Source organism: Zootoca vivipara, chromosome 9, assembly GCF_965207765.1.
Source record: "Zootoca vivipara chromosome 9, rZooViv2.hap1.1, whole genome shotgun sequence".
Lineage (NCBI taxonomy): Eukaryota > Metazoa > Chordata > Lepidosauria > Squamata > Lacertidae > Zootoca > Zootoca vivipara.
This window is the reverse complement of record NC_142592.1, coordinates 6,973,296-6,988,247: the sequence shown is the minus strand read 5'-3', so window position 1 is coordinate 6,988,247 and position 14,952 is coordinate 6,973,296. Positions and strand designations below refer to the sequence as shown.

General features: G+C 39.8%; 1 protein-coding gene across 1 annotated transcript in view; it reads left to right on the top strand.

Moving 5' to 3' along the window:
- The window catches only part of ATXN7L1 (ataxin 7 like 1), a 64,476-nt gene that overhangs the window by 37,181 nt on the left and 12,343 nt on the right, over positions 1–14,952 (top strand). Inside the window, 2 exon segments of the mRNA XM_088676682.1 lie at positions 7,649–7,871; positions 12,554–12,831. Of these exon segments, the coding sequence (XP_088532808.1) occupies positions 7,649–7,871; positions 12,554–12,831 (501 nt within the window).

The window sequence follows — 14,952 nt, the reverse complement described above, 5'->3', positions numbered from 1 at the left end:
GTAGGTGTGTGTCATCAGAAAAACAACAACCCTCTTTTATTATAATTCTCACAGTACAGTAAACCGCCATAATATTTTGTGACTTGTTGTCTCACCAAGAGGTCTGGGAATGAGGTGTAGATAAGAGTTAGAATTTTTTTTTTTTAGAATGGGGGAAGAAATTCAAAACGCACAGTGTTAAGGTGCTTCTTCAAACCATAGGTCAAATAGGCATGGCTGTAAATCTCTTACAGGTGTTTGCTTGCTATTATGTTGTGGCTGAATCTTTCATCGGCACCTTGGGATGATGCTGGTGTCCAGCATGGGATGTCTTCCTTTCACGCCTTTCAGCTATTTTTCTTTTCTTTTAAGAAAGTTGTATAGCATGCTAGAGATATGAGGGGAGTGGTGAGGCTGAGGAATGTCTTTCCAAATATGTGTGCCTGCAAAACAGTGTGTGGATTGAAATTATTCACACCGTTGCTAAGGAACTCTGACCACTGTTACATTCAATTTTGTATTTTTGCACGGCCTGTGGGTTTATTCAGCAATTTCAGCACAGGAACAGGAGGAAAAAGCTATCTATTTTCCCAATGTGGCAATAACTTAATTTAGCTTTTTGTCCCTGTCATTTGAAAAGAGTTCTATTGGAACACTCAGATTTTCATAGCTTCTCAGCTGCTTGCATATACATAGCCAGCAGAGGGAGCTCATATCATTACATACTGTATTTGGCCCTTGCAACTATTGGCCTCTTCTGGAATCTGAAGGAGGAGGCTTTAACAGTAGAAAGCTGCAGTCAAACGCTTTCTTTTCTGCAGGTGTAATTCTTGCCATCTCACTTGGAAGTTTAGCACACAAATTAACTGGTGTCCTAGAACACTTTTAAAATTGGATTCAAATTTTAACCTGCACTGTTGTCTTTCTTGGTTCACAAGCACTGCTTTAAACAAGGCGGGGGGGAGGGGGGAGAAAGTAGCAGAGCAAATGAGAACAAACGTTCCAGAACTGTATGAATCTCATCCAACAGTGTTGGTCAGTAAGGTGTAGAAACAGATTTCAGCTTTCCTCTCTCCCCTCCTTGCCCCCTCCCTAAACGGAATAAGATCTGAAGCAGATTTATCTCATAGCATGTCATATGTGAACAAAAATATATCCAATAATAGATCTATTGCTCCACGCTTGATAATCGCCTGACGGCTTTCCCAAGAGGAGCAATGTATATTTAATTTATTATTAGTTGTTATTCAAGGGAGTTGGTTTTTCTGTTACACGAGCGGCTGTCGCAGGCTGGCGTTCTCCTTCCGCCTGGAATATTCTGTTGAGCCCTGTTTATTTTCTTTTACCAAATTAGAGATAAGCACTGTCTCTCCTTCTGTAGTTAGTTGGCAGTGCCCACTTGTGAGGTGCAACCGGAGCTTTATCGGTGATGAGTAACAAATACGGTCAGGAGAATTCTGGGCTAATTCGATTGCTTGTTTGTGTGCAGGCTGCACACAATTGTCCGGAGGAAGCTGAGTAACGGATTGTATATTACCTTGGCAGGTCGCGTTCCTTTGCCATGTCTGCTGACTAATGTAGGTGACATGACGGGGGAGAATCTGTGGGAGAAGGTGGTGCTTAACCCTTGCCCCGCTCGCTGCTCCCCCTCCATACAAACTCCTCCTTTCCAAGCTTTTCCTCCTGGCTATGCTTATTCCATACTTTTTGAAAGTGATCTGGAGCAGGGTGACCCATCTTTTTTAGATCAACATGGACCCCGCGGGCCACATTGTGCATGTGTGCAGGGGGCGGGGTGGGGGAGCAAGGCCAGAATTTGACACACACACACCCTAGCCCTTGCCCTGCTTTCCCAAAGCCAGCTAAGCGAAGTGTCAGCCTTTGGAAAGGAGGCACAAGGCTCTGGCAGGGTCCGAGGCCCTCCCACCTCCTTCCCAAAGCTGGGAAAGCACAACTAGGCTTTGGGAAGGAGAGTGATTTCAGTGGGTCTGTTCTGTGTAAGGTTAGATGCCACCCCTTAATTTCAACCCTTCAGTCTCAAGCCATTTCTGTAGTTTCCGTTGTCAAATCATTACAAAGCAAGCTACAAAGAGCAGCTACTGACACCGCCACATGTTGAGAACTTTTGCTTCTGTTGAAAGCAGTACTGCAACTTACTTTGAGGGCGGTGGGGATAAAGTTGCTTTTCACATTCTTGTGCTTTTTGTTAAAAGTAGCAGTTAAGTTTGAATTTGAGCTTTGGCAAAATATTTAGGAGAAAGGTATGTGGGAGGTAGAAATTTATCAAGTGGGAGTGAAGGGGAAAGTTGCCTGTATTCGGCTAATAGACTCTGCTTCTTCTAATTGCCTGTTGAAGTGGGGAATCCAATGGTGGTTTATGAAGCTCCATGCAAGCAAACTGGGGGAACTTCAAGAGCAAACCAGTGCAAGGAGAGGAGTGGAGCCTCGCAAAAAAACCCACAGTGCATGTGCAGAAACATTTGAGCGTGCTTTGGACTGTTGGGAACATGGCTTTCCTTTCAGAGTTTGGGGTCACTCATCTGTTGCCCAACAAGTGGTCCAGTGGGTTGGACCTGGGTCTGGTAGCCAAATCTCCCAGTTCCAGCTCAGGTGCATTCTCCCAAGCTCTTATAAATTCATAGAATTTTTTTTTAATGCACTGATGCTCCTCATGTTTGGTTTATGGAACTGTAGTTATTGGGGGAAATGATAAAGCATACACTGTTAAAACAGAACCAGGTTTTATTGGTATAAATGACTATAGTCACCATTTGTAATATACTGGTTTTTTTAGAATGCATTATGATACTCTTCTGTTTACATAAAACACACAAATGGATTATTTGGCTGTATTTTGCCAAGTATTTTATTCTCTAGACTCAGGAACCATATTTCAGTGGGTAGAGCACATGTTTTGCCTGCAAAATATTATAGATTAATTCGGTATAAATGAAACTTGGGTAATAAGGTAGGGGAAAGCCTCTCTTTGAGACCTTAAAGAGCTGGTGCCAGTCACAATAGTAGCAGGGACAAGTAACTTGTGGCCTTACAGGTGTTTTTGGACTCCCATCAGCCTCAGCAGTGTTTCTCAAACTTGGGTCCCCTGCTGTTGTTGGACCACAACTCCCATCATCCCTAGCTAGCAGGACCAGTGGTCAGGGACGATGGGAGTTGTAGTTCAACAACAGCTGGTCACCCAAGCTTGAGAAACACTGATGCAGTGAATAAACTTTTGACAGTAGAAAAAGAAATAATGGTCTCTTGACTAATTGAACAACAGACAAGATAGCTGTCTTTGTGTGACCAGAGTTGCGGCCAGTGCTAAGCCACATTGTGCACAGATGGTACCTAATTGTGTGGTAGTCCTGAGCAGTGTTTTCAAAATGCAAAATGCCATGGTAATTGGGGGGTAGGTTTACTGCCATCCCTACTTAGTCACCTTGAGATTTGCCACCAACAAAAACTTTATTAATGTGCAGAGTATTTTTCCTTTTACAGTATAATGCCTGTGGTTGACTTTCTCTTTTTTAAGCTGTTTTAAAAGTTCTATTGTCTAACTGGTAGGGTGTGAAACCTGGTTAGTGATGGTGTTTTGTGTCTGTAGTCAAAACAGTTGGTGGCTGCAAGTGTGCTGCTTACTGGAGCAGTCATCTGCCTCGTTTCCAGCCTTTGCAGAATACTTAATCATATTGCTGTCATTCTCTGACGGTGTCCGTAATGTGAATCATTTCATGTTCCAGCAGTACAAGTTGTTTACAGTCGCCCTAGAATTGGATTAACTTGGCAGGCTGGGCCTCGGTGTAAGTCCTTTTAGTTTACATTTCTTCTAGCAAGCTGTTTTGTATTACTGTGTCTTCTTGCTGATTTCCCCCTCCCCAGCAGAAATGAGGAGTTTTTAGCTGTTTTATGTCGGAAGACAATGTGTGTAACCAATACAGGAAAAAGTGCAACTTGGTGGGTGTTTCAGCATTTGATTGTTTTCTAGTAATGTCACTGGAGTTAACAGGTTTCTTAAATTGCTTTTTTTTAAAAAAATCAAAAACATCAGCACTCTTCTTCGACCTGGCAGTATGTGTCCTTTGTTAGTTTACAGAAGAGCCAAAGCTAAACTCTGTGCCATTTCCTTTTCAACAGTGCAAATACAATTGGAGTGGATACAGTTTGAAGATTGTTTTCAACCAAACTTGAAACTATGTTTATCCAACTCTCTCAGGTTATACATTTTTCTTTGGATATTTTCTACCACTCCTACAACGCTCTAATTTGTTAGCAGACTTTCCCTCTCCCTTCCTTCCTGTTATTTAATTTAATGAAGAAGAGTGTGTGCTAGACTTTGTCACAAGGAAAATGAAAGTGTTTAGCAAGGTGTTATGGCGATTGGCTGTGAAGTAACTGCCTGTTATCCCTAATCTTCCCAATGACTCGAGTTATTTGGCTCATTACAAGAGTATGCTTTTTGTATTAAAATATGCTTGGCATTTGGTTTAATGTTTAAACCTTTAAAACTGGAAGCATACGTCATATCAGTTACTAAGATAGTAACCTACAAAGTTGTTGACTTATGACAGGTATGCCTGTATGATTTAACTTTCCACCGAGTACGAAATCAGTTTTGTTGCATGCTTAATGAAAATTCCGAATGAAGTGTGTCAATCTATAGCATTGTGATATTAACAGGAAGTTCATTGCAATAGCACATTAACACCATTGTAAATGAGTCCCTACGTCGCTCTGAGTCTCTGGTTTTCAATTTTGTAAGCTAACATTGATAAGTACAGTAGCTTTCTAGCTGGGTCAGTGGTGGCCTGATTTTCCAGTTTTCACTGGGGATCTTGAGCTCTATCTCAGTAAGCCTGCCTGAGACAAGTAAATTTTTTGTTGCCTGTGTTCTTCTTTTGCTTCCCAGTATTTTGTCTGCCCACAGAGTTATGTCCCCATATCCAAGCACTCTGTGAGTGCTTAAATGTTGGGAAGGCTGTGGTGACTTGCAGAGCTTCATATAACGCTATGCTGTATTTTCATGAGGCTCATTTTTCAATGTAAAAAGTGCCCTTTCAGTAAGTTAAAAGAATCTGGCAAACTGCGCACCTTCCCTTCAGTTACTTTATGCATTTTTTTGCACCTTATTTGCAACATTTATTTGTTGAATTACTGCTGCTGTCTCATTTTATTTTAACTTGAAAGGGCTTCTTCATGGCATAGTCCATGACAATCAGGGATCATGTAATGAACATAATGACATCATAGCACTGCGTAGTCTAAGTCTTACATTTTACAGAGAGATTTTGTTAAAAAAAGTTTTAGTTGTTGTAGAAAGAATATCAGTGGAGAAATTCTAAGTTCTCTTATTATCCTAACTGTGAATGGAGAGAGGGAACTTATCCCATTGACTAGGCAACAAGGCTGATAATATCAGATTTGCCATATTATGCTGGTGTTTTTATTGCCCACCACCATTGCATGGGAGAACTCTTGCCCTGATGCAGCTCAAGCTATCCATGCATGATTGGCGGCGATAAAGATGCTACATTTAATCAACCCCACATCACCTGATAGGGTGGAGGGAACACTGGCCTGATTGCTTTGGCAGTGGAGGCATATCTAAGGGGCTCAGCAGTCCTTTTATGGTTGGTCCAGTAAGGAGGAATGCTTTAATCAGCAGAAATGGGGTTGAAATGGTCGAATTCTTAGCCCACCAAGTTCCTTTTGTAGATTTTTCTTTAGCAACTCATTTCTACTCTTCTGTTGCTGACTTAGCATCCTGTGGCTGCACAACTGAAATTTACTTCACTTCCTGCCTTTTTGCATTTGTTGTTCCTACCTAGGGCTTTTCTTTATCCTGAGGTGATAATGATTTGTTTCACTCCAATCAGCGATTAATCTGTAAGGCTGGGGGGAAATAGGAAAGCATAGTAATAATTTGGAGTTATTGGCTCTCACCTTTTTGTGTTTTTCTCCAAATAACTGACAACTGTAGCATATGGTGACTTGGGTAATCACAAAGTTCAAAATTCAATACAAATAAACAACCTTGGATAATAAACAGGAATGACAAAACTTTTTTCCAGCATATGCTCAAGTTATTGGCTGAAGACTGTAGCATGAATAAACACAATCTGATATGCTAGATTTTGATAATGTAAAGGCATAATATTCTAGGCTTTGTCCTTCTCACACATTCCTGTTTTCTTTTCTCTTTTTTCTAATGTTTGCAATGTTACTTGTGATTCTTGGCTTGTGTTCTTTTTAAGAACTCTAGTAAGCACTGCACATTTTTGAGCGGTTGAGATCATGTTGCTACTAAAGATAGATTATCCAACTTCATAATCTATTGACATAAAGCTAATCCACACAGTTTTAACGTTGGTGGATGTGAATTAAATGTATAACGAGGTATTGGCTTTTGCATGCATGAGACTGTACAGCCAGTGAGATCAGCTTAGACATTTGATATGTGCGCATGTGTTGAGGAATGGAAGAGAGTGCATTCTTAAGAGAGGCCCTTGACTCTGACACATTGAGTGTCTTTCCCCTTGTATTGGTCAGACAGAATGTGACCTTTAAGGTCCATGGGCTTCTCACTTTAATTTTGCTGAAGGATTGAAGAAGGAATTCATGTTGTCTTTCTTGCCCTTTTGTTTTTAATTGATTATGACCGTTAATATAAATAGTTAAATATTGATCAGTATAAACACTTAGGCAGTTCATACAGACTCAGTCCTTAGTTCAATTTCTTCCCCATTGCAAAGATAGGACCTGGCATTTCCTATAAATGTGGTAATTAATGGTCCCTAATGAGAACGAGTATGTGCAAACTGTTACTGCAGATCAAATCATGAGCAAATGAAAAGGCTGAAATTTGAAGTTTTGCATATCATAGTACAGTACATCATTTTGTGTTTGCTAACAGGCACAGAAGTCAAGACAAAAAGTTTTAAGACTGTTTCAACTGATCTGCGAGCCAGTTACTTTTAATTTCTGCTGCTCAAGCATGGGGTCACATGATGACTTTTATGTACAGCAGCCATTTCCTTGGCAGTTCTGTTTTTATTTGAAAAATGTGCCATTAAGATCATGGGAATCGCCACCACATCTAAAATTATTTGCCCTAGTCCCAACATTTCTCTATTCTTAATTACAAGTCAGCAAACAAGACTGGGGGGGGGGAATGCTGGATATTATTTTTGTGAGAGAAATGTAGCTTTTTTGTGTAATTATTCAGCCACCCTGTTAAGCTGAATAGCACAGAGTGAAGAGGTGTTGATATGTTTTGAGTATGCATAAGGAGAATTCTATTTATTATCCATACAGCTTGTATCTGGGGCCAAAGATACCTGCAAACCAGCCCACTCCTCAGACATAAGAGTCCCACTTTGTTTCCATTTGGCTTTTCCAAGGACTGTATTTCAATGCCAGCTCAGCATAACCATTAGCATTGATTCACCAAGCACACAGTGTGGCACTGTACTCTATTACTATTTTGGCTATCTGCATATTAAATATATATTATACAGTAGTATAAATAATGTTTTACTGTAATAGCAAATCAGTTTTATGCAGGATGCTTTGGGCTTATGGTTTCTGTACTGCTTGGGTTTTTCTTTTTTCTTAGCTAGTTGCCATTGTCTTGCCTATTCATTGTCTCTGGGTTTTCCCCTCCCTGCTTTAGAACGAAGACACGGTTCAATGTGTAAGCCTTCCCCATCTCCAGCTTCTCCACCCAGCAATTCCAGGGCATCATTTATACAGATGAAACCGAGATCCTGTATCAGCGGCCATAACCCTGTCAATAACAACTCAAAGCCATTCAAAACGCCCAAAGACAATCTAATTACCTCCACTAGCAAACAGCACATGGTCTTTTCTTCGAAAGTATCAAGGGATAAACCTTGGTAAGTTGCTGTTCTGGAAAACTGTTGGGTTTTTCTCCCTCCTTTTGCTTCTCAATATTTCTTATAAAACAGGCAAGGAAATTTAATATGTGGCTGAATAATGGATCTCTTCCAGCGTTCGAGTATTTTGTGTGTGTGTGTGTGTGTGTGTGTGTGTGTGTGTGTGTGTGTGTGTGTGTGTCTTAAATAGAAAATCACAAGATGGACACATTGCTTTTGTGGTGTACCACAAAATGACCTAAAACAAATAATCAGATTACATCCACAAAGCACAGACACCACAAATTAGTAGCTCAAATGAATTTATCAACATAGTTGAATCATCCCTCAAAGAAAGTCTGAGAGAACAGGTGAGTTTTAAGCAGGTACCTAAATGCCAATACTGCAGGTATTGTTGTTGAGGGCAAGTGCTGCCACACTTAGGACCCTGCATTTGCACACACAAGACTTTCCTGCCTCTCCTTAGTTCCTTGTGCTGTGTTGATGGTTGCTCCAAAAATTTCCCCGAATTCTGGGTGTGTTATCATAAGGGTTGCTGTTGGTAGGAGGAGCTCCAGGAGCACAGTTGGAAGTATAGTATAGTACCCCATTTGGTACTTGGATCCCAGACAATAGCTGTATATAAGAATAATAGTGTTACTGCAGGATTTGTGTGTTGTATATGCGAAATTGCCTGTGGTGTTCTATTTGACTAGTTCCTTGTGAATTATTACTGTATATTCCTGCATATAAGACTACTTTTTAACCCAGGAAAATATTCTCAAAAGTCGGAGGTCGTCTTATACGCCGGGTCGTATTTCTTATACGGCGAGTATATCCCAAACTCAATATTTTAACTGGAAAAGTTGGGGGTCGTCTTATACGCCCAGTTGTCTTATATGCCGGAATATACATGTGGGAATTCGTTCATGGTGCAAGAGGAGGAAACTTCCATTTATGCCCTGTGGTGTGTGTGTGTGTGTGTGTGTGTGTGTGTACTTAACACTTGTGCATGTGTGCACACCTAAGAAAAACAACCCAGTCATTTCATTGACATTAATAGGAAATGTTTGTTTAGTGGCAGGCCCAGCCAGCTCTTAAGCAGATACAGTAGATTTCTGGGTACCATTAAAAAGCATCAAACTGTCAATTATTTCGTTTATCGTTATATTTGTGCTGTCATTCTGGACTGTAACCAGCCCTGCAGCCCTGCTGCTGCAACAGACTTCCATGCATGCGACGGAACGTCATCTTCAAAAATTAAGGCTGCCACCCTCTGAGCTCATATGTGGAACTGAGTCCCTCTGAACTCACTGGGACTTCCTTCTGCATAACATGTTTAGGATCACACTGTGTAAACGTGAGCTTCCATTTTCAGTGAACCATTTATTAAGTGTGATTGGCAACAGATTTTGAACCCCCCCCATTAAATGAGAACCTGTTTTTTCAGCCCTTCGGGGCTGCTTTTTAGTAACACTTTATGCCAAAAGATTTAAAACATGCTTGAATACTAGTGTCTCTGCACATGTACAGAAGGAAGTCTCTCTTGCAAAACAAATCTTAGGCATTGCTAAATGACTGTCAGGAACTCTAACAGGACCTCCACTTATGTGGAAAACTAGGACTTCAGCGAGGAAGTCAAATATACTATATAATTTTTTACAGCTGTGGTGACCATCATGTCTCCTTTGCCTTGGATTCCTGTGGCAGTCTTTAGCATATAGATCCTCCCTTAATTTATAGTGGTAATCTAGAACAGCCTCTATCCCTAGGACAGCATATTGCCATATCTAGCTCTGGCTTTCTCTAGGGGGAAAAAATTGTCAATATTGCATTTGTTCTGAAAACATCTGAAGAAGAGCAACCCCAGGCCTTTGTGTGATAGGATATGGGCTGTTGTATTGCAGTTTTTAATACTTTGACAAGGCCCATTTCTGAACAGCTTTCTTTCCTAAGAGACAAAAGTTGAATGCATCGTAATTGTAGCATATAGAGTAGAAAGGATGAGTCCTTTGTCTGTGAGAATTAGATTGGATATGCACTAGTTCAGACCCTCCCAAGTGTCCCTATTTTCCAGGGATGTCCCTGATTTAGAGAAGCCGTCCCGATTTCTGATTGGATCCCAGAATGTCCCGCTTTTCCTTAGGACATCCCTATTTTCATTGGAGAAGTGTTGGAGGGTGTGGAGTTATCCGACCCCCAAGCCGTCTGAAGGCAATCCTGTGGGGGGGGGGATAAATAGTAAAATTATCGTTATGAAATGGGATGCCCCTATTTTCATTGGAGAAATGTTGGAGGGTATGCTAGTTCATTTGCTCTTAATTAAAAATGACATAATATTAGAAAGGGATGTTACTGATTTTCTCGGCTGCCATTGTGCTGTTTCCAATGTGAGACTTTCCTTTGGACCACATTCAATGAGACCAAACTTGGGTCTATTAAATTCTGTGGGTCTACTCTGAGTAAAAGTTAGTTGTATATGACCCAATAAGAGGATGTGATTTTGCAAGTTAATAAGGAATTATGACTTCCTTTGGAAAAGACATTTCCTGAGGAGGGGATAGGAGGAATCACATCAAAATGGCTGGACCCACTCCATGACAACATGGCGACAGCAAAAAGCTGATGAGATATTAGTTAATCCCAGTAGTTATTTTATATAGCTGGGGGAATGTCTGCTACTTTTTGTTCTTGGATTATAACGCCAAGAGTATGAATTCTCAATAGGTAACAGGCAATATCCATTCCAAAGTTGTCATTTATAGGCGAAGGATAGGAACCACAAACTCAAACCCATTTTAAAACAGAGAAAACAGTCCTGTTTCTACTGAGAGGTTGATCCAGATTAATTGTTCAAGCCTCTGTGCAGCATCTACTCAAACGCAGCACTTGGAATCATAGAATTGTAGAGTTGGAAGGGACAAAAGGGTCATCTAGTCCAACCCTCTGCAGTGCAGGAATATTTTGCCCAGTGTGGGGCTCAAACCCACAACTCTGGAATTAAGAGTCTCATGCTCTACCAACTGAGCTATCCCAACTTGTATTCTGGTTGGCTAGTGTGCCTTGTCAGTTTCGCAAAGTATAAGCCAATCACCAATCCCATACGCTCTCAGCTATCTCTACTCATCCTAATGTCTGGCTTCTTTGTCCTCCTTTACTAGATTGCAGTGTTAGGGGTGTTTTTTTTTTAAGGGATAGGACCTGCTTCAAGGAATCAATTGTGGCTTTGACCCATCTTCTTGCAAGTTGCCCAGTTTCAAAACTCAGTCATTGTCACTTGTGCAGAATAAAGTTCTAAATGATTCACTTACCTATGAAGTATATGCCATCATGTTTATTGTAGAGATGTACTTTGCTGATGCAAGTTAGCTCTGCAAGTAACTCCATTATAATTAAATTCCAGCGCCCAACAAGGGATGCTAAAACACAGCCAGAGCTGGTTTAACTATGTTGATATGATAGAATAGGGCCTCATATGCAGCGATAGCCTGCCAGCACTTCTGCTAAGTTCTCTGTGTTGGGCTCCTTTAAAATTCTGCACAGATTGGAACACAGTGAATATTCTCCCATCATGTGACTAAAGGAGCAACAGCCCTCATTTCCAACTGTAGAGAAATTTAAAAACTGGTAAACACAGGACAGATGCTGCACGTAGAAAAACTTCCATGAATGAAAGAATAGCATATCGTGACACGGAGAAAGATAATATGGGTTGAAGGCAAAGGAGAGCATATTGATGCATGAGACAAGAGAGGCATGGAGGTTCATGCTATTTATACTTTTGAAGTACTGAAAAAAAGAATAACAAAAAAAGGAATTGGTATTTTAAAGGGGGGGGAATTGAATGCCCTTTTTCAAATTCTTAAAGCAACCAGATTAAACATCTCTTATAACAACCTAACTTTAATGTGAAATTTTACAAAAGGTACTGGCCAGAATTTTGATTGTGAAATATTTTTGGCAATCAAAGATCTTCTCAATGTCCTAATGATTCATGATGATTCAGGCTATTTTGACTTATGGCACATTTACCACATCTGAATTTGTGCCCAGTACCACATTTTGCACTAGTTTAGAACGGAAGTACAGGTGGTGATCATTTCGCACAGGGGTTCCATTCTGGTCCTCTATTTCAGGGTCTGTTAGAGCTATTAAATGCTGTGACAAAATTTAAAAGCATGCCATTAAGTTCTTTTAATACTTCTTTTCTGTATCAAACACTTTAGTTTGGATGATAAATTTGAAAATGTTAATATGCTTTTGACTCCTTTTATTCCCTGTGAAAGAGGCATGCACCATACAGCCAGTAAGCCTTATAAATTGACACTATTTCAAGAGCAGGCATAGTAATAATCAAAAAGAAAACATTTTAAAAAACAAGTACGCATAAGTGTTCTCATATATATATATATATATACACACACACACACACACACACACACACACACATATATATATATATATATATATATATATATATATATATATATATTTCCCACCACTTATATTTTTGTGTTTAGAACTGGCCATTAAGAAAATAGTGTGCTCACATGTTAATAAACTGTATAACTAAATGTGCTGGTTTTAGGTTAATTCCAGGGTTAGTAGATGTAATGTGAAACCAAGCATGGAAGGAAGTTGAGAGAGTATATGTCACATGGTGCAGAAAACACATCTTGAAGACTTTTTCTTTGGTGTTTCAGTGTTCCTGTTCCCGTAGTCAGTCTAGAGAAAATTCCTAACCTAGTGAAGGCAGACGGTGCCAATGTTAAAATGAACTCTACAACCACTACCACCAGCTCCACCTCCTCAGCCTCTTCATCTACCACACTTGCTCCAATTAAATCTGCTTTGACATGTAAATCGGTGCCACCATCGCCAGAAAAGATTTTGAATGGCAAAGGCGTAATAGCTCCATCAATAGACAAGAAACACCAAAATGGCACTAAAAACAGTAACAAGTCTTACAAGAGAGTTTCAGGTAAGTAGCATTGTAGCATGACTTGATGAGATCCCATCATTCTTCGTTAGCAGCGTTTGTTGCTAATTATTTATTATATGCCGTAGCTATTATTTACATAACGGTGATCTCGGCCCACGTGTCAAATCTGTTTATGTGTGAGGTGTTTAGTCAGTACCGAAGCACAACTTGCCTCACACTTTATATTGGTGTTCTGGCATTATTTCTTAATTTTGCAAAACGTAATACAACGTAGGAGAACTAAGGAACAAATTCTGTAAAAATCAAACAGGATTATCTCATAAAGGAGGCTGTTGGCTGCTCTTCCCTTCAGCGGTATTTAAATAAAATGGATTTGGATCTGAATATTGCCTTGTCCCAGTGGAAGGCGGGAACCTCTGGATCTAAACCAGTGTTCCCAAATTTGAACAAGCAAAAAAAGCAATTGGTTTGCACAAATGAGAAATGCTACTACTTCCTCTCTCTTGGCTAAAGGTAGGTGTCATTTACTTGTCTCATCGGTCAGCATTCCCTTCACGTGAATATTCATGCCTTTGTTGTAACAAAGGGTTGTTGTAATGACACATAGCTTTGCTCATTGCATTTCAGCTGGCAATCATGCACTGTATAAACTACTAACTGTTGACTTATTACTGTACTCCTAAAAACTTAAGAAGTAAAGATCATTTCATGTGTACTGATGATGACCAGAAGATAGAACACCTTCTAATGCAGGAATGTTGCTTGTACAATTCCATTTGGTCCATGATATAGGAAAGAATGTGGTTTTTTAAAATGTGTTTTGTTTGTTTTCAGTGCTTAAAATCTGGACAATGCATAAAATTTGAAAAGTAAAGATATGCCTCTGGGCTCACAGACGTGATAGACTTGAAAGATACGGAATAGTACATAAGGCAAAGGAATAGAGGGTGGGAAAGGGGGGTAACCGTGGGAGGCTTAGGAAATGATTATTTTCAACGGTTTGTGTTTTTTTTTAAAGGAAGGAACATAAAGTGGGCCTCCAGAGGAAAGGGATAGATTTAAGAAGGAAGGTTAATGGGAGAATGGAGAATGTGGTGGAAGATGGAGAAATAGGAAAAGTGTAGCGGTCCAAAGGTACGAAGATGCTTGAAAGCAAGACAGTTAGTGTAAATCGAGAAAAGAGACAATGCAGTGAATGGAAAAGGGAGAATATTCAGAGCAATTCAGGTGAAGAAAGGAACTGAGAGTAAAAGGGTTAGGGTTATATAGAATCTAGAATCTAGAATCTTACAGTGGTGCAAGTAGAATTGAGAGTTATGTGAGCAAGAAAAATAAATGAGAATTAAGAAACATTTGAGGTGAGAAAGCAATGCTGAACAATCAAGTCATCTTTGTTCAAATGTTGAGGGAGAAATGTACACAATGCCTGAGTAAAGCATTAGCGCTTAACATTATAGGAGGGAAACTACAATTTTGGAGAAATTTGTGTGTGCTGAAATACTAGCTCTTGTACGAAGGAAGTTATCCACTCACCCCCTTTGATTATCCAGCTGCTTTGTGCTATTATAAATCTATGCGTGTTGCTTCAAAGCTGCAGTGTCTTTTCGCAATTGGACAAGCCCGACTGGTAACTCCCTAAAGAGAGATCAGATAAATGGGAAATGCACAAATATGGATGCTGTCTTTTTAGCAGACAATTCAGATTACTTCGTATATGTATAGTTTTCATTATCTCATTTTAGTGGTTTAGTTCAAAGGCAGCAACAGGTGCATTTGGCTCAAAACTGTGCACCCTTGTCATTCAGCACTGTGATGCTTCTATGAAAAGTGTGAAAAGCTTTCCAGGAAGTTATATTTTTCTCAAAGAATTGATTTTTAGCAGACCTGTGCAATAAAAGGACATTGAAAGATTGTATTTGAACATTAATTGTTATTTGGCATGTTATATTAATACCTTAGAAATACTAAACAGTAATTGGTCTGATAGTATTTGAATGTACACATTCGTATTATGATAGTTATAGATGTTTTAAGAAGAGACGAACTTTCCCCCATAGCATTAGTCTAATAATAGCAACTTCCTGTCCTCTTTATAGAAGAGTTACTGACTTTATTATGAGTTGCACAGTACTGTTTAGTCTTCACAGATCTGGCACTCAT